Source organism: Megalops cyprinoides, chromosome 5 (genome assembly GCF_013368585.1).
Source record: "Megalops cyprinoides isolate fMegCyp1 chromosome 5, fMegCyp1.pri, whole genome shotgun sequence".
NCBI lineage: Eukaryota > Metazoa > Chordata > Actinopteri > Elopiformes > Megalopidae > Megalops > Megalops cyprinoides.
The window spans coordinates 37,682,139-37,704,627 of NC_050587.1; the positions used below are offsets into that span (position 1 = coordinate 37,682,139).

The window sequence follows — 22,489 nt, forward strand, 5'->3', positions numbered from 1 at the left end:
CCCTCTCTGGGAGACCTGTACTGTCAGCGGTAAGACATACTGTATTTTAAACCATGGCTACCACTATCATCAGAGTTTTTTTTTTTTTTTTTTTACACCACACTGTCATCTGCTTGGCAGTGGTGATAAAATGTGTAAAGCCAATGAGATATCTGTAAAAATGCAGATTTTTTTTTTGTTTCTGGTTAGGGAAGCTCAGAACGGGAATTACAGAAATGACTCCATCCTTATCTGCTCAGGAAAACGGACAGACGAAGCGTTCGGCTCAGCTTTGACTTTGCAGGAACCATAATTGAATCATCCCCTAAGCAGAAAAGGCATCCCACACACCCTTTCAGTTTGGAGATGTTTGGTGTGTGTGTGTGTGTGTGTTGTTGGTGAAATGAGCAGATATTTTCATGGGCTTTAAAAAAGACGTCAAATCAGCTAATTTCTTACTCTTGCACAGAAATGACTGATGAGCAAGATTAATGGACGAGAAGGAGGGGTGCAGAGGCGCAAATTGTAGCAATGGCCCCTCACTTCTGATCTTTCCCAGATGCCACGGAGTCCTCCTCTGGAGGTGGCGGTGCGTTCAGCTGCTCCCTGAACTCCTGCCGTGCCTGCCGGTTGGACTCCAGGAGTTCGTGCAGTTTGCCGTTAAGCGCGTCATTGCGCTCCTCGAGGTCATCCAGACACGAGTTGATCTGATCCAGCATGGAGTTTATAGCTGCGTACTCTGGAAGGCGATGGGACAGTCCAAATTAGCATGGAGACAAAAGATGATGGCATAGCATGCAATTAAGAAATAGTACGGAAAACCGTAGATTTGTCATTCTATTCCACGTTCGAAAGTGTAGCGATCCTTGAGAGATAGAGGTTATTTATGCCTCTTACGGCGGATGCTAACGTATTGATACATCACCACGCAATGCTCGGGTTAGGAGAGTTCAATGACGGCGGAGTGCACCTTCCACAACTTAACGCAAACCCGAGGTGCAGTATAACGCTCTCCAGTGGATGGCAGTACTTACAAATGCGGCGATTTTTCTGCTGAGAATTATCACCGTCAAAACAAATGGTGACATTAAAAAAAATACCACCGACAAAACAAAACAGCAAGGTGTTGATAGAAATGGTAATGGTGATCTAAATGCCAAACGGCCAAACTTAATCTGTAACTGCATAGGGCACAACTTCGATGTTTTCTTTTCGTTGGGGAAGTTCCTCAGTTGCATGTGATATTAGTGTCGTTCTGAATATACAGGTAAAGCAATCCATATCAACGCCGAAACCTTACAATGGCTCAACGCCGTTCCCCTATTCGAAGAGCCGGTTGATTTGTCTGTATATCGGCTTACGCATTGAAGCTTTCTTTCAATCTGTATAGGTTTTCAGAGAGTATAAACCAAGCTTTTTAGCCTGGTAGCAATTTTTACATAGCCGTACTGATATCCCGCCGCCATGGGGCGCGGGATTCCGAAAGTAGCTAAAGCTCGCTTACTGTATTACTGTGTCAGATAAATGAATTACATTCACCGCTAGCAGTGGGAGTAACGTCACGCTGTTACACCCTTGCTGAGTCGCATCTGATGTAGCTATATCTTGCTAGCTTCCCACAAATTAAACGGAGCAGCCAACGCTGACTACCTAATCTAATTTATCACCAAGTTAGCTAGCTAGCTTTCAGTTGTGCTTATTTACCTTCTTCGTTGAATTCATCCTCTTCATCAGTAGTCTCATTGATTGAGATGTTTGGATCTCCATTTGGTCCAGACATTTTATAAATTTGCTTTAAATTCAGACTCACGTTCGCAAGGGTGATCCGATGTTAACTCACCTACGTTAGCTGTCCCACTGTTAATGTAGACAGTTGACTGTAACTAATCAATTTAAATTTTGTTACCCAATAGCACGTCGTTATTCAAAACATTTCTTTCATAGCCAAGGTAGCGTCAAATGAGCGCGTAGCTAGCTAGCTATCTTGCTAACTCTGCCCTTACTCGCTGTGGACGTCTATGACAGCCATGTGCGGTACTACAGCTAACTGTAATCTGTCATAAGAATCGTAAAACTCTTTCAGTAGCCCAGATCAAATTTGATTTCGCGAACTCGCTCGTTTTGCAAATGGATTTTCGGATTGAGTCGTCCGATCAGCTGATTTAGAGACACGCAAATTTAGCTGTCTGAATGAATGCCTGAATACATATTGCAACTGAGTTACTGCACACAAAATCCATTAACCTTTTTCACTGGAGTAAATACACTAAAAATATTATTATAGATTTTTCTTTCATTTTAATACAAATCTTCTACGGGTAACTAACAAGCTACAGTAAAATGTATACCGGCATCAAGATAGACAGCTGCTCGGGGCTTACACTCATTGATCATATGATGACAGATTAGCAATGAGCCAGGTACTTCACTGAAGAGTAGCAAGCTAAAACCTTGGCCTCGACGGGGAGGCTTGTGAAGCAACAAGGCCCGATAAACAACTTATCATAATCAGGCAACATCATCTCAGCCATCTTGACAGGGAGAGCTGAACTATGAGGCATGAATACTGAAGCGCTTGCTCAAAGTACAGACCTGCACCCTCACTTCGCAAGTATGTGTGCATTTCTGTAGTGACACAGTGCAACAAACATTTCTTCAGTGATATTTTTTTTTACTGATAAATTACCTCTGTCGCCACCAGTCGACCAAGATGATGGTTTCACTGCTTTAACTAATACGTGAGGTGTCACAGAACACCACCGAGAAAGAGTAACTTCCGGCACCTCTGCACACGCACTGGCCCAACAGCTGTCTCAGGATCAGTGTGCTCGGATTCGACTCCCAAACTCCTGAAGCAATACTAGAAACGATTGAACTGATTCAGGATCAGGGCTAGGGGTACGGTCTTTCTACACCGCCCCTTTTCCCCCACGTGTGTTCTCTGCTAACGGAGAAACGCTAAAAAATAAAATAAAAAATAAACCTTGCTGTAGAGTTCTACAATTATGGAAGACATTCCCGCTGATGTGAAAGCATTCATTCAGGATCATCCATTTCTACAAATCACAGAGGCTAAAAAGGTACGCTATAGCTCACTGTTCTGCTTCTTGTCGAAATGCTGCTAACGTTATCTAGCCAGCTCTCTAATGATAAAGCTAGCTTGCTCCCTAACTAGCCAGACAGGTTGTCTTTAAGAGATGGAGATTGTACGTTAGTTAACAAAGCTGGTTATTAGTTAGAGCTGTTAACGATGCGTTTATATCTGTTAAATTCACCGGGAAAGTTGCTAAATGCTTAGATTAGGGTATAGTCGTGTTGTACAGGTCATTTCATCCAGGTGTGTGTGTTTGTGTTTCATAATTTTATTAGATAAAATGCACCTTGAACGGGCATGAGTTCCCCTGCACCCTTAAAGAACTCGAGAATTTCACCGCCGGAAAGAAATACCAGAAACTAAGCGCTGCTGCCCAGTTCAACTACAGTCAATATGAGCCACACGTGGTACCAAGCACCAAACAACCGTGAGTGCGTTCTCTAGAGGGTTTGTTCCTGCGCGTTTTTAGGACATGCATTTCCATATCCAGTAAAAGATTATTTCGCTGCATATATTATTCTTACTTTGTGCGAAATAAGATGACACACAATGAGACAACGAATTGATTCGCAATTGGTATCTGAAATCGGTTATGGACTGCTATGATGGGTTGTACCCTGGCTGTGATGGCAAGTACGGCATATTATACTTTATTTTGCGTTGATAGCATTCTTTCTTTCACTAACTCTTCCCTACAGCAATCAGCTTTTCTGCAAGTTGACTCTACGACACATTAACCGCCTGCCACACCACGTCCTGCGTCACGTTAATGGGAAACGATACCAACGAGCGTTGCAGAAATGTCAGTAATGCCGGTTGCGCTCTTTCTTTCTCTGTCTATATGTATCATTTTTTTTAATAATTACATTATTACCATTTAGCAGATGCTCTTATCCGGAGCAACTTGCATCAGTAACAGTTTTTACAGTGTTATACATTTATACAGCTGGATATTTACAGAGGCAATTCTGTGTTAAGTACCTTGCCCAAGGGTACAGCAGCAGTGATCCAGGAGGGAATCAAACTGGCAACCTTTCAGTTACACTGACTGCCACCAATATAAAGCAACTTCATTTATGTATATATACTGTCTGGCCTGTTCGCAGCTCTGGGACTGCAATATCACCAAAGGTTTTCTATGTTCTAACAAACTTCCCCAACCCCCCATAAAAACCAGATGAGGAGTGTGTGCGACAGGGCGTGGCCTTTGTGCCAGCCAGGCTCAAGCAGAAGAAGCCCAAACACAGCGGCGAGGGCGAGAGGCGGCGTGGCGAGTTCTGGGAACCCAGCTCCGGCGAGGGGGAAGGCAGCGACTCGGAGGACAGCATGAGCGACCTCTACCCTCGTCAGTACCTGTCTCTTCTCGTTTACAGCGCACTGCATGTGGTTATTGAGTAACAGCACAAATGAATAGGAGCTTGGGTTTGCATCTACAGCCATAAAATTTCTTGATAGAAATGGAGCGGTCACTAGTGTTGTCCTCTCATAAAAGTCATGTACAAACCAGTTACAACCCCCCCCTCCCCCCAATTAATCTGATTTGTAAGGTTGCAGCATATTTATAGCATGTCACAAATCCTCTCGTATGGTAAAAGTGTCTTTAACAGTAAAGTACAGTGTTATTGCCTGTTCTCATGGCTACATGTTTTTCATCTTATCATGAGTCAGAGTGATACTTAACTTATGTTAGGTATATTTGCCTTTTTGAGCTCATCAGTGCCATTTTTGCAGCAGTCCCAGATGCTTTTAGGCTGCTTCATCGGGGAAATGTGTGTGAGCACTTGAAGTGTAGCTGGAGATAGATGTCCGGTGTTTTTTTCCTCCATGTGTCCAGCCAGCGTGTTTTCTCTGAAGAAGCCACTTAACGGTGAGGCGGAGATGGTGGAGGCAGAGGGGAGCGATGACTTTCAGACAGACAGTGACGAAGAGGAGGCCACCCCAATGGAGGTTGACAAGCAGGCCCCACAGAAGCGCCGAAAGGTTGGCTGTCTTCCACTAGGGGAGTTATTATTACGTCATGTTATTATTGGCATCTGTGTACTCTGTTTGTGTACTGGATCCGTCTCTCCTGAGATGGCATTTTATTCGCACGTCATCGTTTTGTACTGTCTTTTTCCCTCCAGTTTTGTTTTGGTGTAAATTACAAAATCATACACACACGTTAGCTCTTATTCCCCCTGCTTTTTTTTGCACTGGTTCACTGCGAGTCGATATTGACAGGCTGTTATGTGTACTCTCCATATAGGTGCAGTCAGCTGGCTTCAAAAAGAAATTCAAGAGTCACAATAAGAAGAAAAATCGCTTCAAAAATGGAACGGTTAAAAATGGAAAATAATAAATCATTCTGTGTTTATCACTTCAGTCTCTCTGCTTTGTGTCATTCATCAATTCTTGTCCTCCTGAAGGGTGATGGAGCAGTTAGAAATGGAAGATAATAAATCTTTCTTTATTGATCATCATTTCGGTCCTTGTGCATTCTTTCATTCACAAATATCTTGGCCTCTTGAAACTGGTAATGACATGTTTGTCTCTGAAGTGGGGGGGAGGTCCATTCGTATTCTGTCATTAATTTAAAGAGAAAAATGCACCTTTAACATATTATTGTGGTTGCTGTCTTGGTTTTACTGACACTTCTCAATAGAAAGTCAAGGACCACCTCAGTAGGTTAAGTTACACTGGTGGGAACCTTTTCTGATGAAACCCTAATTACAGTTTTGGAAAGATTCTGTGAAACAAGTATTACAGTATTGTAGTACTGTACAATACTGTAATACTTGTTAGTATAGTGTATAGTAGTGTATTGTATAGTACTGCCTATTTGTGTTATTTAGTGCGTAACCCCGTGTGAAACTACTAGAATCTAACCATCCACCAACTGCACTTTGAGCTGGAAAAGCGGAGGTCCCGTGGTGCACACTTGACGTGATTAGAAAGTAGACTCGTGCAAGTTAAAGGGAACAGAACAACGCGCTCAATCAGAATATATATGATAAAGTTTGCATATATTTTTACGTACATTTGCTGTCTGGTCCTTGGGTTTTAACGTGCAATGAAAGGGTTTACAATATTGTAAACGATCTAGAAGAGATTTACAAAGCATAAACTCCATTTAATAACGCTGCATGAAATACGATACATACAGGACACAACTGATCATGTCCAAACATGCGTCGCCCGTTTTTACTTGCCCCTTTTACATGCAAATGGTTAATTGGCATTATCGTGTAGTGCGTATATTTATGTCATTTGCACATGTTCCGCGTCGAGCTCCAGCGGAAATATTACCGTGATCACGCGACTGCTGCTGTTCAGTAGATCGGCGCACAAAGAATGACGCCGCGAGGGTTGTGTCGCACGACGAGTCGCGATGTCTGGAAGCAAGGCTGACTTTGGAGAGCTCTTGCATTGAGTTGACGGTAAGTAAAGAATATATTTAGACGGCATCTGTCGCAAGAAGCCAGCTCGCAAGGGATGTGGTCGTTGCTAAAGCAACACAAACAGTTCGTAAGTTGCAAGACGGCTGCACAGTCCAGCTCGTGGCACGACGGTTCATAAACAAAACGAGGACTGGGGGAAGGCACCCAGCTAGCAGCACAAAGGGAGGCAGTTTCTCATTACCATGCAAAAACGTAGCCCAGTGCTATTTTATCCATTTTATAGATCATCAGTGACTCTAGATGCACAGACCGCACGCTAATGATGTTTACTATCTTCATATTGTTGAGACTATTAAGTCGAGGAAACATTATTTTGCGGCTCTTTGACACGCGTGTTAGCTAGGAAGCTGGTTAGCGACCTGATGTCCATATCGAAACTGAAGTCGCTTTTGCACCTAAGTGCACACATGTATGAATATTTGCTTAGATCGACTGTTGACATGCAATGTACTATGGCTAACGATACCAGCTGCAGTATCGAAACTAGCTAGCGAGCTAATATGGCTAACCTTCGTCGGTTATCGTTATATCCATGTGACGTTATAGTTTTCGTCGAAATAATTTGCTTTTATTGGGTAGCTGCCTTTGCCTTCATTCTTACTACTCGGGAAGACACGATATTGAGCTAGTCCCTGCGCATTCATCCGTAGAACAGAATACATTAATTGACTTTACACACACAGTGTCTCTGCAACATTTAAACCAACATAAATTACACATACATTAAATTTAGTCACTTAGCACCAAACGGTTCAGCTAAAAGCAAAGAATATACCTTATCAGTGTGGCAACCGGTAGTAGCAGTCATTACATAATATACTGCGTACTGGTGAGCGCCATAGTAGGTGGAAGAGAAGGTACGTTGCTTTTACTAAGCAAAAATATTCGAGGATATAGTATGAATGATCGGAGTATGGGGTTAGTTGAACGAAGATACAGTTTCAATTGAAGAGAATGAATGCAAACTTTAGGTTGTTAAGTTGTTGTCTTCATTCTAAAATGACAGAAGAAAAAGAAGAATGAGATACAGATTGATAAATAAAAGCTGTTGTGTCAAAAGACTCTTAATATCCACTTAAACCACTTGATAAAATCCACTTAATAAGGCATGGTAGGCTGTTCCACAATATTAAGTAGTTAACGGTTGATACTTCACTTGAACCTGTGCATGAATTCACCTTTTTCACTTCAGTGACTGTGGCTTTTGTGGATTTCGTGGTCTCTGATGCTCTTTTGGTTTACTGTTCCATTTGGTGACAGGAAAAACTGCAGTGTTTGCGTTGCCTGAAAGTCACAGGCTGCGCACGCGTGCCCGCCGGTTCATGCCCAACTCTCGAACCCACGCCATGGCCAGCTGCTCCCCCAGGTTTACGTGGTGCGCCTGTCGCAAACACAAGATCCCCTCCAAGGACACCCACGAGCTGTGTCTGCACTGCCTGGGCATACAGCACGCCAAGGAGGCCGTGCTGGAGTACGGCAAGTGCCCGCACTGCGCCAAGATGGACTGGAGCACCTGCATCAACCGGCTGACCAAAGTGCAGGAGGTGATCTACCGCGAGAACCAGCTGAAGAAGACCGAGGCTGCCCAGTCAGAGGCGCAGCCAAAGCCCGAGACCACCTTAGTTCCCGTCAGCGAATCAAAAGTGACGAAAGACCCCGTCCCCGCCCCGCCCCCTGCAGCACCCCTCACGGCTACGCCTGTGGCGTCCTCCACCGTCCCTGTGATGTTCACCATCCTGTCCCCGCCCCCTGTGCAGACGGAAGCCAATCCCAGCATCCTGAGGGGCGCCCATCCATCCCCATTGGCCGTTCAGCAGTCAGGTGCCCCTGCCTCGTCTCTGGCCCAGGCCAGCCCTGACCTGGTGCGCGCCTCCCGCTCTCACAAACGGAGGCACTTCCCCACATGCCACTCGCGGTGCTCCAAGCGGGCCAAGCGGAGCCACGGCCACCGCAGGAGGCGCGCCCCCTCGTCCTCCCTGTCCTCCTCGCCCTCCTGGAGCTCCTCGGACTCCTCCTGCTCCTCCGCCCGGCAGGAGAGGAAGTGTCGGCGGGTGAAGCTGGAGCGGCAGCAGAGCCGCCTGCTGGAGCTGGTGCAGCAGAAGCTGGAGGCCCAGCAGCAAGCCATACAGGCACAGTGGACCTTGCTGGAGAAGCGCATCGAAGCCCTGGAGAAGAAGACAGCGGAGCCCCAAGCGGCTGCCTCCGCCTCCGTCACGGCCCAGACTGCGCCACCGGCCTCGGCTCTGCCGTCCACTTCCTCCCAAGAGAGGCAACAGGAAGCGGAACTGAGAGAAGAGTCTGGGCCCTCCACGGACGCAGCAGTGAGGGAGCCCTCCCTCCCCTGCGTGGTGAAGCAGGAAGAGGAGCCCACCTCCATTTCGGCGCGCGCAAACGGGGAAGTGGAAAGTGAAGGGGAGGGGGAAGAAGCCCCCCTCCTCCCTGAGGACCCCCTTTCCAGGCAGGACCTGCTCACAGCCACAGAGCTACAGAGCCTCATCGCCCGGGCGGCCAAGTACTTGGGAATCGACTTCCCCAGCACGCCAGGCAGCCCCTCCTCCCCGGACCCCACCATGGTGCCGGAGTTTGAGGAGTTGGTGCAGAGCACGTGGTCCAACCCGGCCAGCTCACGGCCCTTCAGGGAGGTGTTCTCCAAGATGTACCGGCTGCACGACTGCCAGGCCCCGGCCTACGACCGCATGCCCCAGGTCAACCGCTTCATGTCCGCCATCTTCCAGGCCGTCAAGCCCTCAGAGCCCAAGGAGGCGGCCATGCCCGCGGAACGCTGGCGCTTCACAGAGACGCTGGCGGAGCGGGTCTATCAGACGGCCGGCATGCTGGCCAGGACCGCCAACTACCTGCGCTACCTGTCCGACTACCAGAAACGGCTGCTGGTGGAGATCACAGAGGACCGGCCTGCCCAGCGGTTCGTGACCGTGCTGAACGAGCTCAAGCTGATTGGACAGTTCGCCTTCCAGCTCTCCTCGCATCAGGCCGAGCTCTCTGGCAGGGTGATGGCGTCCTCTGTTGCCATCCGGCGACAGGTCTGGATGGCAAAAACCAATTACACAGATGCTCTGAAGGCCACGGTGGCAGATTTGCCCTTTGTGGTAAGCCATACCTTTGAGGCAGGTGTGGGCGCTGCCCCCAGTGACGCTGTATGCAAACAGGAAACATCGTGAACGCTAGAACCTTCCAGGTCATTGTTTTAGTTCAGTTACATGTGTGGGGAAGTTTTTTTTTTTTTTAAAACAAAAACGGGATTGTTGGCTGTGACAGGAAGAAAGCAGACAAAGAAAGACTAGTGTTGCTCCCTCACGGGCTCAGCAAGGGACTCCCTCCAAAGTAAAAGCATTATCTTGTTTTACCACTAGATGGCGAGAATGCCAGCATTTTCCTCACAGCGCCTGTTGAGTTCTCATTTCTAACAAACATGTTATATATATGCCTACTGTGTGGATCCCAGCTTAATGAAAGGTAATCATGCCTGTTGGTACAGCATCACAAACAAGTGTGAAATAGTGAGAACCATGTTAAGGGGACTACTTTCATGTTAGGATTTTGTTTAAACAGCTTGAAATTTGTGAGTCAAAACAAGAGATTCAAGATCTTAGGTGGCTCTGACACAAATGTACATATTTGTATGCAAATATTGTCATTTCCTAAAATGCACAGTACTACTGTTTTTATAGACATGCCTTTAAGTGATATCAAAAAGCATTATGGAATATTAATGTAAACTACTATATCTAAAGAGGGAGAGCAAGGCTTGAATTGAATCTGAAGACTTTGAGGTTTCCTACAACTAAAAAACTTAAGGTTTTTGTAACTCATCTTGGATTAGACAGCTGAAAGATACGTGTGTATGTAACTAAAAAGTAACATTGAAATTCTTAGTTGCAACTCATAAAACAATTCACTTGCATATAATCCAGTCTTAAATGGTTCCAGTTCTCATACACTTTAGAAATATTTCTTTTTTGATGAAATAAAGGAATAGCGTTACTGGCATTTTAAGTGTTGGCAGACATCTTCGTGATTGTTGAACAGTCGAACAGTTGAAATGGTTAGATGTGAAGTGACTGAATGTTCTCAGTAATTCAAGCCCTTGACAATACCCTGTGTAGTTTTCTTACCATCTGAGTTGGTAGCTGCTGGGTAGAGCATAACGTAACAGTACCATTGAAAAGCTATGAAAATCCAGCTGCAGCTGTGCATTTAACTTTTCTGAGCACTCGACTTGTGTAAACTAGATTAAGTGCCACCTCAAGTAACTTTTGCCATGTTTTGCATTTGGTAAGATGCTTTGTATACACAAACTATGCCTTTGTTTAAATAGGGTTAACATCTTAAAGCACTACAATTCTGAACACTTCAGTCCAGTCTTGTAACATATTTTATCTTATTGAAGTCCCTGTACAGTTTGTTAAAATTGGAGTGTCACCTTGAGTGTAACCACAGATTTTGAGCCAAATTCATAAGGTGTAGGCATACCAGATATGACTTGTCATTCTGCTCTTGGAGTGAGAGTAGTCATACAGGCATTGCCCTGAAAGTGTCGTAAAAATTTGTATCACCTGCAATACTGTTGAACTGTTGAAAAACTTTGTTGCTTAATATTTCCCAAATGATGTGAGCCAGAGAAACTACATTTCTATAATGCAAGGTTTTTTTGAAGAGTTGCTAAGGTGTGTTTTAGCTGTGTTTATGCATCCCAGTAATACCATTGATCACTTTTTCCAGGGAGTTGTGTATATTCGGTCCAAGCTTGTTCTGAAATCGTCTAGCCCTCAGATAGCTGGGAAGTCAGAGAGCTGAGGGTAGGAGAGCTCTTATTTGACGTTAATGTTAGGGGCTCAGGAAATGGGTGTTTCTTCTGTCCTTTTTTGTGTGTATGCCTGTGTTCTACCTCACTGTCGTTTTTTTCCAGCAGACATCTGTGTTTTAACTGACTGTAATAAAGTTTCACTTTGATTTAGATTGGGTTGTCTTCTCCTTTTGGTTTAGAGTGAAACAAACATCTGTGTGCAGAGCTCAGCCCCGGCCCCATGCCAAATTGTTTTCAAGGATGACAAGTGTAATTTCCTTTCTTGGTTATCTTCAAAATGCAGTATTGGAGTGTAATTTAATACCATGTATTAATTAGTTTTTCTTTTTGGAGTGTACTTCCATGGGTATACAAGAGATTGAAACATGGAATTAGGGCTTTAACAGTGATGGACAAACTGCATTTGAAGTGTATTGTGATGAAGAGATAAACGAATACAAGTAAAAACATCTTTATTTTTTAATAAGTAGATACGAATGCCTTTGTCTTGATTTGTGTAGGGACTAGTGAAGAATATTCATGAAATGCAGAAAAAAATGCAGAATTCTTGCTCAGTCTAAATATATAAATAGGTTGGTGACAAAGAACACAGACGGGAGTGGGGAAAGTAATTTTATTGTCTGGTCATAATAGAAGTATCCTCTGATGAATCACTACCACCGCTTTTGGATCAGCATACGTGGCACAACGCGGCCTCGGGAGCGCGGAGAGCTGTTGTCAACGCGGCGCGGAGCATTGTGGGACGGAGGCGGCCTTTCCTGGAGACACTGGAGGAGTGTGTGAGAGAGCCTCTTGAAGTGTGCGACTTAAATCTTAGAGGGAAATCGATACAGGTTTAACGATTTTTAAGAGTGAGAACTGCACAGGTGAAGCTGTAAGCACCGAAACCACGCTGAAGCCGAGACATGGGGCAGGACGATTTGATGAGTACCGCCGAGGACGTGGCAGACCAGGTAACCACACGGGCCCCGGCAACCGCTACGCGGATAGGCGGCTGTAGTGAGCGGCTGCCCGGGATGAAACGAAAGAAGTGACGGTGGCTGTGATCTAGCAACAGATTTAGCGTGAATTCGCTTTGTCCAGTTTGCAGTGAGTGAGTGGCTTCCCTGCCACCTGAATATATAGCTGACTGGCGTTAAAGTCTAGGTAGTTAGCTTAGCTACCCAGCTCCTACTTAACGTTAAATCTGGGGAGGGTCTCAACGGCATACCAGTGACAGTATGATGAGAGACGGTGATTCATTATGTTTCGCTAGCCAGCCACTTGTTTACTCGATTTACTCCAAAAATGTTAGACAGGTAGCTAGCTAGCTAATTAATGGGTTAGATGGATGAAGCCTTTGCGAGCTAACACCGTTATGTTCCCTGCGCGTACTAGTAGGTGGCTGGACAAGATAGCTAATTAGCTAGCTAGAAGTTTAAGTTGTCATATTGAGCCTCGCTAGTTCACCAAGTGTCATAATTGATTTCAAAGAATCAATTAATCAGTCAGCTTGATATAACGTTAACCCTGACTTTAATAAAAGTGCCAAACGTAAGTGAATCAAGTCTAGCGATGGTAGATAACGTTAGCTAGATATGTGGCTAGCTTCACGGTGAGGAGTTTGCGAAACTCAGCTAGCGTTTGCTACCTAGCTGTGCCTATAACGCAGCTAGCTAGCCATATTAAATATAATTTTCTGTAGATGTCTTCTCCTAGCTACGGACTGTCTTCTCCTAGCTACGGACTGTCCTAAAATAAAGTGTTTCAATAACTAACATTAGTGTGCTAGCTGGCTTGCTACATGGGCTTACTTATGAAAAAACCTTTTCTGGCTAGCTACACTTTGGCATAATTGGCTCACTTCGATACTAATCGGTTTAAAGTTTGCGACCTTCAGAAATTGTTGCGTTCACTTTTTTCTAGCTGTATTATTAGGACAATTTCAATTAATTGTAAGACTATCAGATGTGTAATAAACGTACTTAAATCAAATTCTAAACGAGGCCTATAATTTGTGACCTGTGTTAGAGGACAGCCTTATTGCAAATTATTCCAAAGCACTCAGCGTATTGTGAAATCGTAAATGCCTGATTACTTAATACCCTGTAAAAACAACAGAATGTGGTCGGGGCTCAGGGGAGCTTTCAGACCTTAGTTGCAGTAGTCGCTGCGCCCATAACAATCGTCTGTAATGAAAGCCGCCCTATCTGCCTCAGCACAGAATGGTTTAGGTACAGACAAGCCCAGGTTCAGCTGATCTAATGCTGACAGCTTTGTCACAAAGCCCGTCACAAATTCCACAGCTCTTGTAAAACATCAGCAGCTGTGCCCAACTCTGGATTCAAACCCGCAACCTACTCAGCTCTGTCTCTCTAACCCGACACCCTTTGGGGTTACACCGAAGCAAACAAACCCCTCCTGTTCGGGACATTGCATGCAAAAGTCGCATGCAAAACCATGCTCCCGACAGAGAAACGTTTGTGCGGGCGTATCTCTCTACCGCTTGCTCCGTGGCTGTAATTGGAATCCCCTTGAAATTCTTTGGTCTATATGGGGATTGGAGCCTTAACACCCTGTAGTTCAGGTTACTCTGCCACCTAAACTGCAGTGCTGACGTAGAGCATTTCATACTAGTCACTAATCACCTTTCGTTTATGTGTTTTTTTTTTTGTATAAGACAGCCATTTCTGCTTTCATTTCTGCTGGAGGTAAAGGCGTACGCACCTTTGTCTGTGTGACAGGCAGTGATTAATCCTACCCCCTCAAAGCTATGCCTACAAAATAAAGCAAGAGTGACAGATCTTGTAATTGTCCATGCTCTTTGCTGATGTTGTGACAGATAAGGCAATAAGGGGCGGGGCACTTGTACACGTAAAACAGCCAAAGTGGAGTGACTCCTGTGCAGCCTCTTGCAGGGTTCTCAGTCTCGGAGTAAGTGCAGCAGGTTTTGTTTTGCTCTTGCGGCCTCCGTTTAGCGGTCGGCACGGCTGTGGCAGCCATTGCAGATCTCGTATTGGTAAACGAGACAGCACCACCCTATTTACACCATTTTCTGCAGGGAATCAGTGCTTTTATGGGCTTGTTGCTGTTTGTCCAGGGGGAAAAAATGCAGCTGTTAGAAGGAAACGTCTGTGATGGGGGCCCAGCTCAGCCTGGCTGGTGTTCATTGGGTTCCTGCCCTGCAGAGGAGAAGAGAGCAGAGAGCGAGAGTGGCGGGGGCGGGGGGGGGGGCAGGCGATGAGTGTTGAGGAGGGATGTTTCCACTTCCCAGTGTTTCATACCAGGCGCAGGGATGGAAGAGCTCAATGCAGACAGCTCTGTGTTGTTTTGAAACAGTACATTTTTCCCCAGCCTCGGTTTGGCTGGAATGGGAAAAAGTAGTCCAGCTTCTTTCACCTTTGTACTCTGTTCTGAATTTAAAAAGTGAATAACCAGGGCATGTATTGATTGGGGGGGAAAAAAAAGCATTTCAAATGCGGAAATAATTTGCCTCAGTATGTTGTTGAGGGTGCTTGTTTTAAACTCACATTTGAGTATGGACGATGTGTGTACGATCTGTTGGATAGGCGTACACGTGAGCGCTTCATCCTGCTCGCAGACTCTGTTCCGCACCTTCACTGTGATGTGGGGTTGTTTTTCCCGCTCGATGGTATGTTCCACAGGGTCCTCTTACTTTCTCCTGTTTGTTATTTCTAGTGTTCTAGGACAGAGGTGAAGAGTAACTAGGAGGGCTTCAGAGCTAGCAGTAACCCCCCCCCACCTCAGATTCTCTGCTTGCATGCTTCCAAATGTCTGTGAAAAAGCAGCACCCATTAGCACTGATGGCTGTGATTAGATTCATCTGCATGCCCTGTCACAGACTCACGGTGCTAGGCGCCATGACCCACTTTTTGGCAGAAACTGGCTGCTTCTTGCTGTACACTGATTGGTCCATTCTAGCAGTGAGAATGTCAGTTTTGAATGAGGGGAGCTTGAAACAAAGGGAAACGATCAGAGTTGTGCTGAAAATGGGCTTCTCTTTCAGTCCATTTTACATCCAGCTAATCTCGTAAAATCCCACCAGACCCAGCCAGTTAGGTGGTGGGTTCCACCTGTTCGGTCCTTTTTCTCTCGTAATTCGAGTCCCCCAGTAAGGGCTAAGTGTAGCGTCTTCTGTTTCTGAAGTAACCACTCATTAAGGCAGCAATTGCAGACCATATACAGAAACTTGCTCTGGTATCTGACATGTTTTAAATGGCCGTGAATTCAAAATTCCACTCCAGTAATGTGTTAATTGCGTTAATAACAGCTTGTAGCGACCTTTCCCAAACTCACATGCATGCAGAAACTTGAGGTACATTCTGATTGGCCGCAGGGCTTCCCATTCATGAAGGCTGAGTGCATGCGGCATTTGTTGAACCTTGATTGGCTGGTAGCACTTGGCAGTGCTGATGTGGATAGTCAGGTGGGCGGGGCTGAGAGCGTGAAGCAGCCTGCTGGTGATTGGCTGCATAGCGCATAGCTGTTATGCAGTGTGAGGTGAGGACAGGACATGGTAGCACAGTGTACACAGGGTTCTCTGAGCGCAGTTGCAGTCTTGAATAATACTGCTCCCTGAGGTCAAAGCTCAGGGTTACCATACATGCCATGCTGTACTGGGGACCTAATGGTCAGACAGCAGGAAGTCATTTATGGCCAGTTTTTTTTTTTTTTTTTTTTTTTAAAAGTAATTGCAGTCAGTCTCCGTTTTTGCTAATTTGATGTTTGTCTTTGTTCATGATTTGGGAACAACTCCAAAAACAACTTCGCTGTAATCACGCCATTACTGTGAATCAGTGTCCAGCTATCAGAGCGTGGATTGCCTCAAGAGCTTTTTTTAGTCCCGGCAGCAGTGTAGATAGAACTGGAGGCCACATACCCAGGGTGCTGGCAGAAGTGCATCATGTTCCAGGCCCCACTTCATCAAAAGAGGGACCAGAGGAACCTGCAGATACACTGAGTGAACGGATCATGCTCGATGGGGAAGGGGAAACGGATTTAGAATGACGTGTGCCCCTTATAGCAGCAGCGCTGCTCCAATCCCAGTGGAAACACGGCAGGCCTAAAACGCAAATTATACTTCAGCAGGTTTCAGACAGGTTGTGCCTTCTCAGTGAAAACAAGGTCCGTTTTCTGGGATCGTAGGCTCAACAAGAGAGCAGTAGGTTTATTTTTCTAGGTAGTGAAGCTGGCAGCAGGGCGGTGGGGTGGCAAGGAGAAGGGCTCATAACCCAGAGACCCAGAGCCTGCTGGTTCTGTTCCCTTGTGGGCCACTTCTGCTGTACCCTTGGGCAAGGTAGTTAACCTACATTGCCTCAGCAAATATCCAGCTTTGTAACTGGGTAAGATGTCCATATATAGATGTTAGTCTCCCTGGAAGTGTTTCTGTCATTGAAATGTACTGTAAATTGATCGTACAGAATAAATATTGATATGCCGTTAACTTTTATGAGAATCTTGACATTGAGAAATTGGATATGAGTACTTATTCTAATACCTGATTCCCATAATCCTGTCAAAATGTTTCAGTTTAAGTCTGAAAAATGCCTTAAATTCGCTGTAAAGAGCAGCTGAAATCCCTGTTCAAAAAATCCAGATAACTTTATTTAGCTCAGAACAAACTGTATTGCTGAAGCATTGTGGTGAGGGAGGTGTGCAAAAATAGCTTGTAATTTTTGTTTGTTGTGCACTTAGCCCGGAAAGAATCTTTAAGGCATTTGAAGATTCCCCTAGTGGCTGGCTGTCTGTATTAGACAGAGATCTGCATGGTGTTATCAGATCAGTCCAGCTTGAATGTGTCAGATACTCCCCTGTGTTAGATTGATCTTGGCAGCTGTATCCTTATTTTTGACACAGTCCACAGTGGTGGATTATAAACTTGTAATCTGCGATGCTAAGTCGTGTCTCCCTGAACATGCAGCATGACTGATACACATGAAAGATAGCGTTTGTATGATACATGAGTAAACTTGGATGCATTTTCAAGTAGATTTGACTTTGCAGGCAAGTCATGTTTACAGACGGTTTGAGAGGTGTCTGGAAGATGAAAAATGCTTTAATGCCTCGTTAAGGCCAGTCTTGCACATCCAGGAAGACTCCCAGGGGTCCAGTGTAGCGATGGATCTACAGCCTTAACTCTCAGGACCTACCAGAGAAGCGTAGAGACAGGGAACAGCTGTGTGTCCCACCTCGACCTCACTTCCTGTCCTGAGAAACTCGTAGCAGTCCACGCATAACGTTTACTCGCTGGTGTTTTGTATCCTATAAATACGACCTCGCTGGTGTCAGAAAGGTCGCGGCCCTTTTGAGCGGAGAGCTCCGCGCGTTCCCTAGCGACGGTCGACCCGGTCTCCGCGCGCTGCGGTCGTCTGCAGCGAGGAGAACAAACAGCAGCAGCTGCTGGCTCTCCGCTCGCCAGCGTAAAAGCGGAGAGTTTTTCCTCCCTGTGGCGCGTCCGTGGACTGCACGGCAGACGTGGCGACTCCTGGCCAGTCAGGCTTCGGCTCGTTCTGTGGAGCTTTGATTTCAGGCCTTCTCCTGCCTAGAGGTCTCAGTAAACCGGGCCTCCCAGGGTTTGACACGATTCTTTTCTTCACCTCGTTTGGGTTACATAAAGTTACTGCCTCGGGTTAGCCTGGAGTGGCTGGTGTCAATTACATGGATTAAAAGGAAGAATGTGTACACTGTAGAAGTCCTTGTAGCTTTAAATTCCTCCACTGACAACCTCTGATGTGTCATCAGAATGATGGCATTATAGTGCTGATTGATTTTCAAGAACTCTTGAGCCAATTGTGGTGTTGTTACCTTTTTTACTTGTGTGTTGTATTCTGCTTCACTTCTAAGTCACTTTGGATAAAAGCGTAAATGTAATGTAATGTAAATGTTTTCCTGGCTCGGTATTGCCGGAGGAAGTGGGTGTAATACCTGCCTGACGCCTTCTCTCCCCGCAGTTCCTCCGCGTGACGAAACAGTACCTGCCTCACCTGGCGCGCCTCTGCCTCATCAGCACCTTCCTGGAGGACGGCATCCGCATGTGGTTCCAGTGGAATGAGCAGAGGGACTACATCGAGGCCACCTGGGGCTGCGGCTACTTCCTGGCCACCTGCTTTGTGCTGCTCAACCTCTTAGGACAGCTAGGTGAGGTCAGAGGGCGTCGCTGTGGAGGACGACAAAGGGCGGGAGGAGGGGTGTGTGTGTGTGTGTGTGTGTGTGTGTGAAGAAAACTCTACTGGAGAATGCAGAAAATTGAATCTCTCTTCATTCCCCTCTTCTCAGGTGGCTGTGTCCTCGTCCTCAGTAGAAATTTTGTACAGTATGCTTGCTTTGGGTTATTTGGCATCATAGCTCTTCAGGTGAGTTTGGAGACCTGCTTTTTAAAGCACTGTGTGCATTTTCCCTCTCTGGCTGACATTTCTCTGAGTCTATGTTTTTTTTTTTTCCTGCATAGCAGTTAATATTTTGTTTTTGTTTTCAGACTGTCGCCTACAGCATTTTATGGGATCTTAAATTTTTGATGAGGTGAGTATTGCGTCTCATAAAGATGGCAGCTCTGACCTTTTTATTGTTGTGTGTGTACATTTGCACAAGGGAGAACAAGAGGTTCTCACTGGCAGTTAAGACTCCTGTTACTAGCTGAGCCTCCCCAATACTATATATAATATATAGGAGTATATATGTACTAATATAACCTGTTTGTCTCTCCCAAACTCACATGATAAAATTTGGGGTTTTATTAATGGCAAGCAATTAATTCTCTGCTTCACCTACTCTCCTCTTTTCCTTTTTTTGCTCTCCTCTCATCCTTTCTTCTTTTTGTCTAAATTGTCCTTCTTCATTATCCTGTCCTCCTCTCTCCCTCTCCCTCTCTCTCTCCCTCTCCCTCTCCCTCTCCCTCTCCCTCTCACTCTCCCTCTCACTCTCACTCTCACTCTCACTCTCTGCCTCTCTCTCTCTCTCTCTCTCTCTCCCTCTCTCTCCCTCTCTCTCCCTCTCTCTCCCTCTCTCTCCCTCTCTCCCTCTCCCTCTCTCTCTCTCTCTCTCTCTCCCTCTCCCTCTCTCCCTCTCTCTCTCTCCCTCAGAAACCTGGCCCTTGGTGGGGGTCTGCTGCTGCTGTTGGCGGAGTCTCGATCGGAGGGGAAGAGCATGTTTGCGGGGGTGCCCACTATGGGCGAGAGCTCCCCGAAACAGTACATGCAGCTGGGGGGGCGTGTCCTCCTGGTGCTCATGTTCATGACGCTGCTGCACTTCGACCCCAGCTTCTTCTCTGTGAGTACCGCACCCCCCATGATATGCAAAGCATGCTGGGAGCACCTGGGAGATGAAAACAGGAATGTATATTTACATGTTTTTTTGATATTTCTTAATATCTTAAAATTACATATTCTGACTCCATCTGTCACAAGCTAGGCATCCATTAGAATGATGAAAGCCATTTTTTTTTTTCTTGGAATGCTAAAAGCCATTGCTTCTAATTGTATGCCATACTGGCAAGTCAGGTGTTTCCGTTGAAAATTGCTTTGTCAGGAGAAAGTGCAACCAGCAGATCTCTGCAAGCCCCACGTCTTGCAGTTAGAGAAAACTCCAATTAGTTATTCCTGGAATGGAGTTTTAATGCTGTCCAAGTGCAGGATAAAATTCGTGCAAATTGCCACTGTTCCCATTAGCTTAAATGCAAGTTTGGTTTTTTCTCATTTTTCCCCAACAACAGCCTAACTAAATATGCTCAGGTCCAGCATTTTTTATTAAAGGAGACCTCATATTTATGCGCATAATGCCTGTTTCCATTAGCTGAGCTGAAGTCTGTAAAGCTACATAAATTCACACTAATGGAAACACTACAACTGACACAGAGATTTTTTTTTTTTTTTTTTTAGCTCTAACGAGCTCATATTGGTCCAGGACAAAAAAACAAATATGTTCTACAGCACTCAGTGTAATGTCACACACAATGAGCAGAGAATCGATCAGGGAGCAGAGAATCATGGGAGATTTCTGTATGCACCCAATGTCATGTATGATGTGACTGACAGGACTGTAGGGCTCTTCCGAGTGACACCCGTGATTATCGATAACCCCGCCCTGTTTTGTGACTCCGCCCCTCCCCTCAGATCCTGCAGAACATGGTGGGGACCGCCCTCATCGTCCTGGTGGCCATCGGCTTCAAGACCAAGCTGGCCGCCCTCACCCTGGTGGTGTGGCTCTTCGCCATCAACGTCTACTTCAACGCCTTCTGGACGGTGCCCGCCTACAAGCCCATGCACGACTTCCTCAAGTACGACTTCTTCCAGACCACGTCTGTCATCGGGGGGCTGCTTCTGGTGGTGGCCCTGGGGCCGGGGGGCGTCTCCATGGATGAGAAGAAGAAGGAGTGGTGAACACCTACCCCACCCACCTACCCCACCCCCTCCAAAATCCACGCCCCTCTAATGTTCTGGGACACACGGACCCCAGTAACCCTGTACCAGCATTGACCAACCACCGCAGTGACAGCACTCTCTCCTCTATGTCTCTGTTTCTCTCTCTCTCTCGCTCGATTTCACTCTCTCCTTTATGACAGGTTTTTTTTCAGATGCTCTTTTGTTTTAATTAGTTCAGGAGATGGTCTTTTTTTTTATACGTACATATTTAAGTCGCTCCCACGATGAGATTGCCAAGAAAGAAAAGTGACTGATTAAATCATTTACTTCAAGATACGAGGAAACTGGTTCCTGTGTCACGGGTCATGTTGTTGCCATTTTTTTTTTAGTTTGGGTTTTCCTTATGTCTCTCAATGTCAACAGTAACATTAGTGCCCCCTACTGGACGCAGCAAGCAGGTTTAGATAGCGTCATGAGTTTTTGCAGTGCACAAATGGCTGGCTGCTTTCAGCATTTCAGCCGGGAGTGTGTATCCACCTGTCTGTGTGGCTGTGCTTAAACTGGAAACACATTCTCTCTCAGCAAGCAAGAGCCGTTCTTATTGGTGCATTGAGGTGGGAGGTGGAAAGGGAGAAAGGGGAGGAAAACATTTGCCAAAAGTAACCCTTACGCAGGCCACACAGAACACTAAATCCCTTTCCTTCTGTTTTTGGATGGAGGTCATCTCTGAACCTCCTTATTGACGTTGGGTCTTGTGGCACTGAGAACTGTATTCCCATTTGCTTCCCAAGGTTTCAAGCCCCCAAAGAGCACTGTCTAACCCCTCCATTGGCTGTCTCATGCACAGACACGCCCAATCAGAGCCCTTCTAATGATGGAAGGAAGAGAGGTTTTCATGGGGGATTCAGTACTCAGCTTGCTCCGTATACAAAAAAAAAAACGTGGAATTTAAAACTTGATTGGCCTTAGAGAAGCAATTTTTACAGTTTCGTTTCGTATGTTTTTTTTTTTTTTTTTCTTTGTCAGTTGGTACACACCGCTGTATGGTGCGTGTCTCATCAGTGACCTGTTCTTCATCTGTCTGTGATCTGGGCAGGTGAGAGAGTTTACAGTCTGTGAATCACCTTACTTTACAATCCACAGCAGCCAGAACAGGAGTGTGTCGGGCGGGCCATTGGAATCTCTCTTGCTCAGTGTTTTCGCTCTGTAACAGTTAAGAGAAACTCAGTGTATGAATTATCAGAAGTTTATATTGTATTTTTTTTGTTTTATGTTTTTGTTCTGGACTTCATGGTAAAAAAAAGAAAAATAAAAATGCAAAAATATTCAGTATGTCAAATATGTTAATTTTTTATTAGACTTTGATTGTGGCTGTTAGACACCTATAAAATGTACTTAATGGGGACTGAATTGTCTGAATATAGGGCAAAAAGCACTGTTTGTCTAAGATCTCCATTTATTGTATCAGACCTTTGTAATTTATAGTGACAAAACAACTCCTGTTACCCTGCAATGCTGTATGGATTTCCGTTTATGGGGACATTGTCTCAGGTCCAGAACAGGTATTTTTGCATCTGATTAATTCTCAGTGTAATGCTTGCACTTATTTAAGGTGCCAGTTGAAAGATCACTGGCTTCAGCAGAAATGCATCCTGGGATATCTTTTCTGCTACTATCCTTGTGTGTCGTATTGTGTGAAAAAAAATCTGCCTCGAAGACCAAACGACAGGAATTTCTGAACAGTATCCTCTACACCAACGTACAAGGCCTTATGTGAAAATAGGTTTGTATGTGTTTG

The 22,489-nt window shown here is 45.5% G+C and overlaps 4 protein-coding genes across 4 annotated transcripts; 3 read left to right on the forward strand and 1 right to left on the reverse strand.

The window, feature by feature from the left end:
- Nucleotides 1–103: 103 nt before the first annotated feature.
- c5h9orf16 (chromosome 5 C9orf16 homolog) lies at nucleotides 104–2,124 on the reverse strand. The gene is made up of 2 exons (XM_036529899.1): nucleotides 1,684–2,124; nucleotides 104–718 (listed from the first exon to the last, which is right to left on the reverse strand). The coding sequence occupies exons 1-2, from the start codon at nucleotides 1,757–1,759 to the stop codon at nucleotides 519–521; spliced, it is 276 nt and encodes a 91-aa protein (XP_036385792.1). The 5' UTR covers nucleotides 1,760–2,124; the 3' UTR covers nucleotides 104–518.
- A 317-nt stretch (nucleotides 2,125–2,441) lies between these two features.
- surf2 (surfeit 2) lies at nucleotides 2,442–5,423 on the forward strand. Its single transcript, XM_036529730.1, has 6 exons — nucleotides 2,442–3,059; nucleotides 3,349–3,500; nucleotides 3,772–3,875; nucleotides 4,251–4,418; nucleotides 4,908–5,053; nucleotides 5,319–5,423. The coding sequence occupies exons 1-6, from the start codon at nucleotides 2,985–2,987 to the stop codon at nucleotides 5,406–5,408; spliced, it is 735 nt and encodes a 244-aa protein (XP_036385623.1). The 5' UTR covers nucleotides 2,442–2,984; the 3' UTR covers nucleotides 5,409–5,423.
- A 980-nt stretch (nucleotides 5,424–6,403) lies between these two features.
- On the forward strand, nucleotides 6,404–9,689 carry LOC118778456. The gene is made up of 2 exons (XM_036529988.1): nucleotides 6,404–6,489; nucleotides 7,771–9,689. Exon 2 carries the CDS (start codon nucleotides 7,833–7,835, stop codon nucleotides 9,687–9,689), a length of 1,857 nt encoding a protein of 618 aa, XP_036385881.1. The 5' UTR covers nucleotides 6,404–6,489; nucleotides 7,771–7,832.
- Nucleotides 9,690–12,050: 2,361 nt separating this feature from the next.
- Nucleotides 12,051–22,196, forward strand: surf4 (surfeit 4). The gene is made up of 6 exons (XM_036528920.1): nucleotides 12,051–12,288; nucleotides 18,286–18,472; nucleotides 18,611–18,687; nucleotides 18,810–18,853; nucleotides 19,414–19,600; nucleotides 20,443–22,196. Exons 1-6 carry the CDS (start codon nucleotides 12,241–12,243, stop codon nucleotides 20,707–20,709), a joined length of 810 nt encoding a protein of 269 aa, XP_036384813.1. The 5' UTR covers nucleotides 12,051–12,240; the 3' UTR covers nucleotides 20,710–22,196.
- Nucleotides 22,197–22,489: the final 293 nt, after the last annotated feature.

What these genes read in the sequence shown, in the direction of transcription:
- LOC118778456 (XM_036529988.1), top strand. Translation starts at nt 7,833, where the DNA reads ATGCCCAACTCTCGAACCCACGCCATGGCCAGCTGCTCCCCCAGGTTT.
- c5h9orf16 (XM_036529899.1), bottom strand. Translation starts at nt 1,759, where the DNA reads ATGTCTGGACCAAATGGAGATCCAAACATCTCAATCAATGAGACTACT. An exon ending in GGATGAATTCAACGAAGAAG is followed by an intron (nt 719 to 1,683) that starts GTAAATAAGCAC and finishes ATCGCCTTCCAG; the next exon opens with AGTACGCAGCTATAAACTCC.
- surf4 (XM_036528920.1), top strand. Translation starts at nt 12,241, where the DNA reads ATGGGGCAGGACGATTTGATGAGTACCGCCGAGGACGTGGCAGACCAG. An exon ending in CCGAGGACGTGGCAGACCAG is followed by an intron (nt 12,289 to 18,285) that starts GTAACCACACGG and finishes CTCTCCCCGCAG; the next exon opens with TTCCTCCGCGTGACGAAACA. An exon ending in TCGACCCCAGCTTCTTCTCT is followed by an intron (nt 19,601 to 20,442) that starts GTGAGTACCGCA and finishes CCCTCCCCTCAG; the next exon opens with ATCCTGCAGAACATGGTGGG.
- surf2 (XM_036529730.1), top strand. Translation starts at nt 2,985, where the DNA reads ATGGAAGACATTCCCGCTGATGTGAAAGCATTCATTCAGGATCATCCA. An exon ending in AAATCACAGAGGCTAAAAAG is followed by an intron (nt 3,060 to 3,348) that starts GTACGCTATAGC and finishes TAATTTTATTAG; the next exon opens with ATAAAATGCACCTTGAACGG. An exon ending in CCAACGAGCGTTGCAGAAAT is followed by an intron (nt 3,876 to 4,250) that starts GTCAGTAATGCC and finishes CATAAAAACCAG; the next exon opens with ATGAGGAGTGTGTGCGACAG.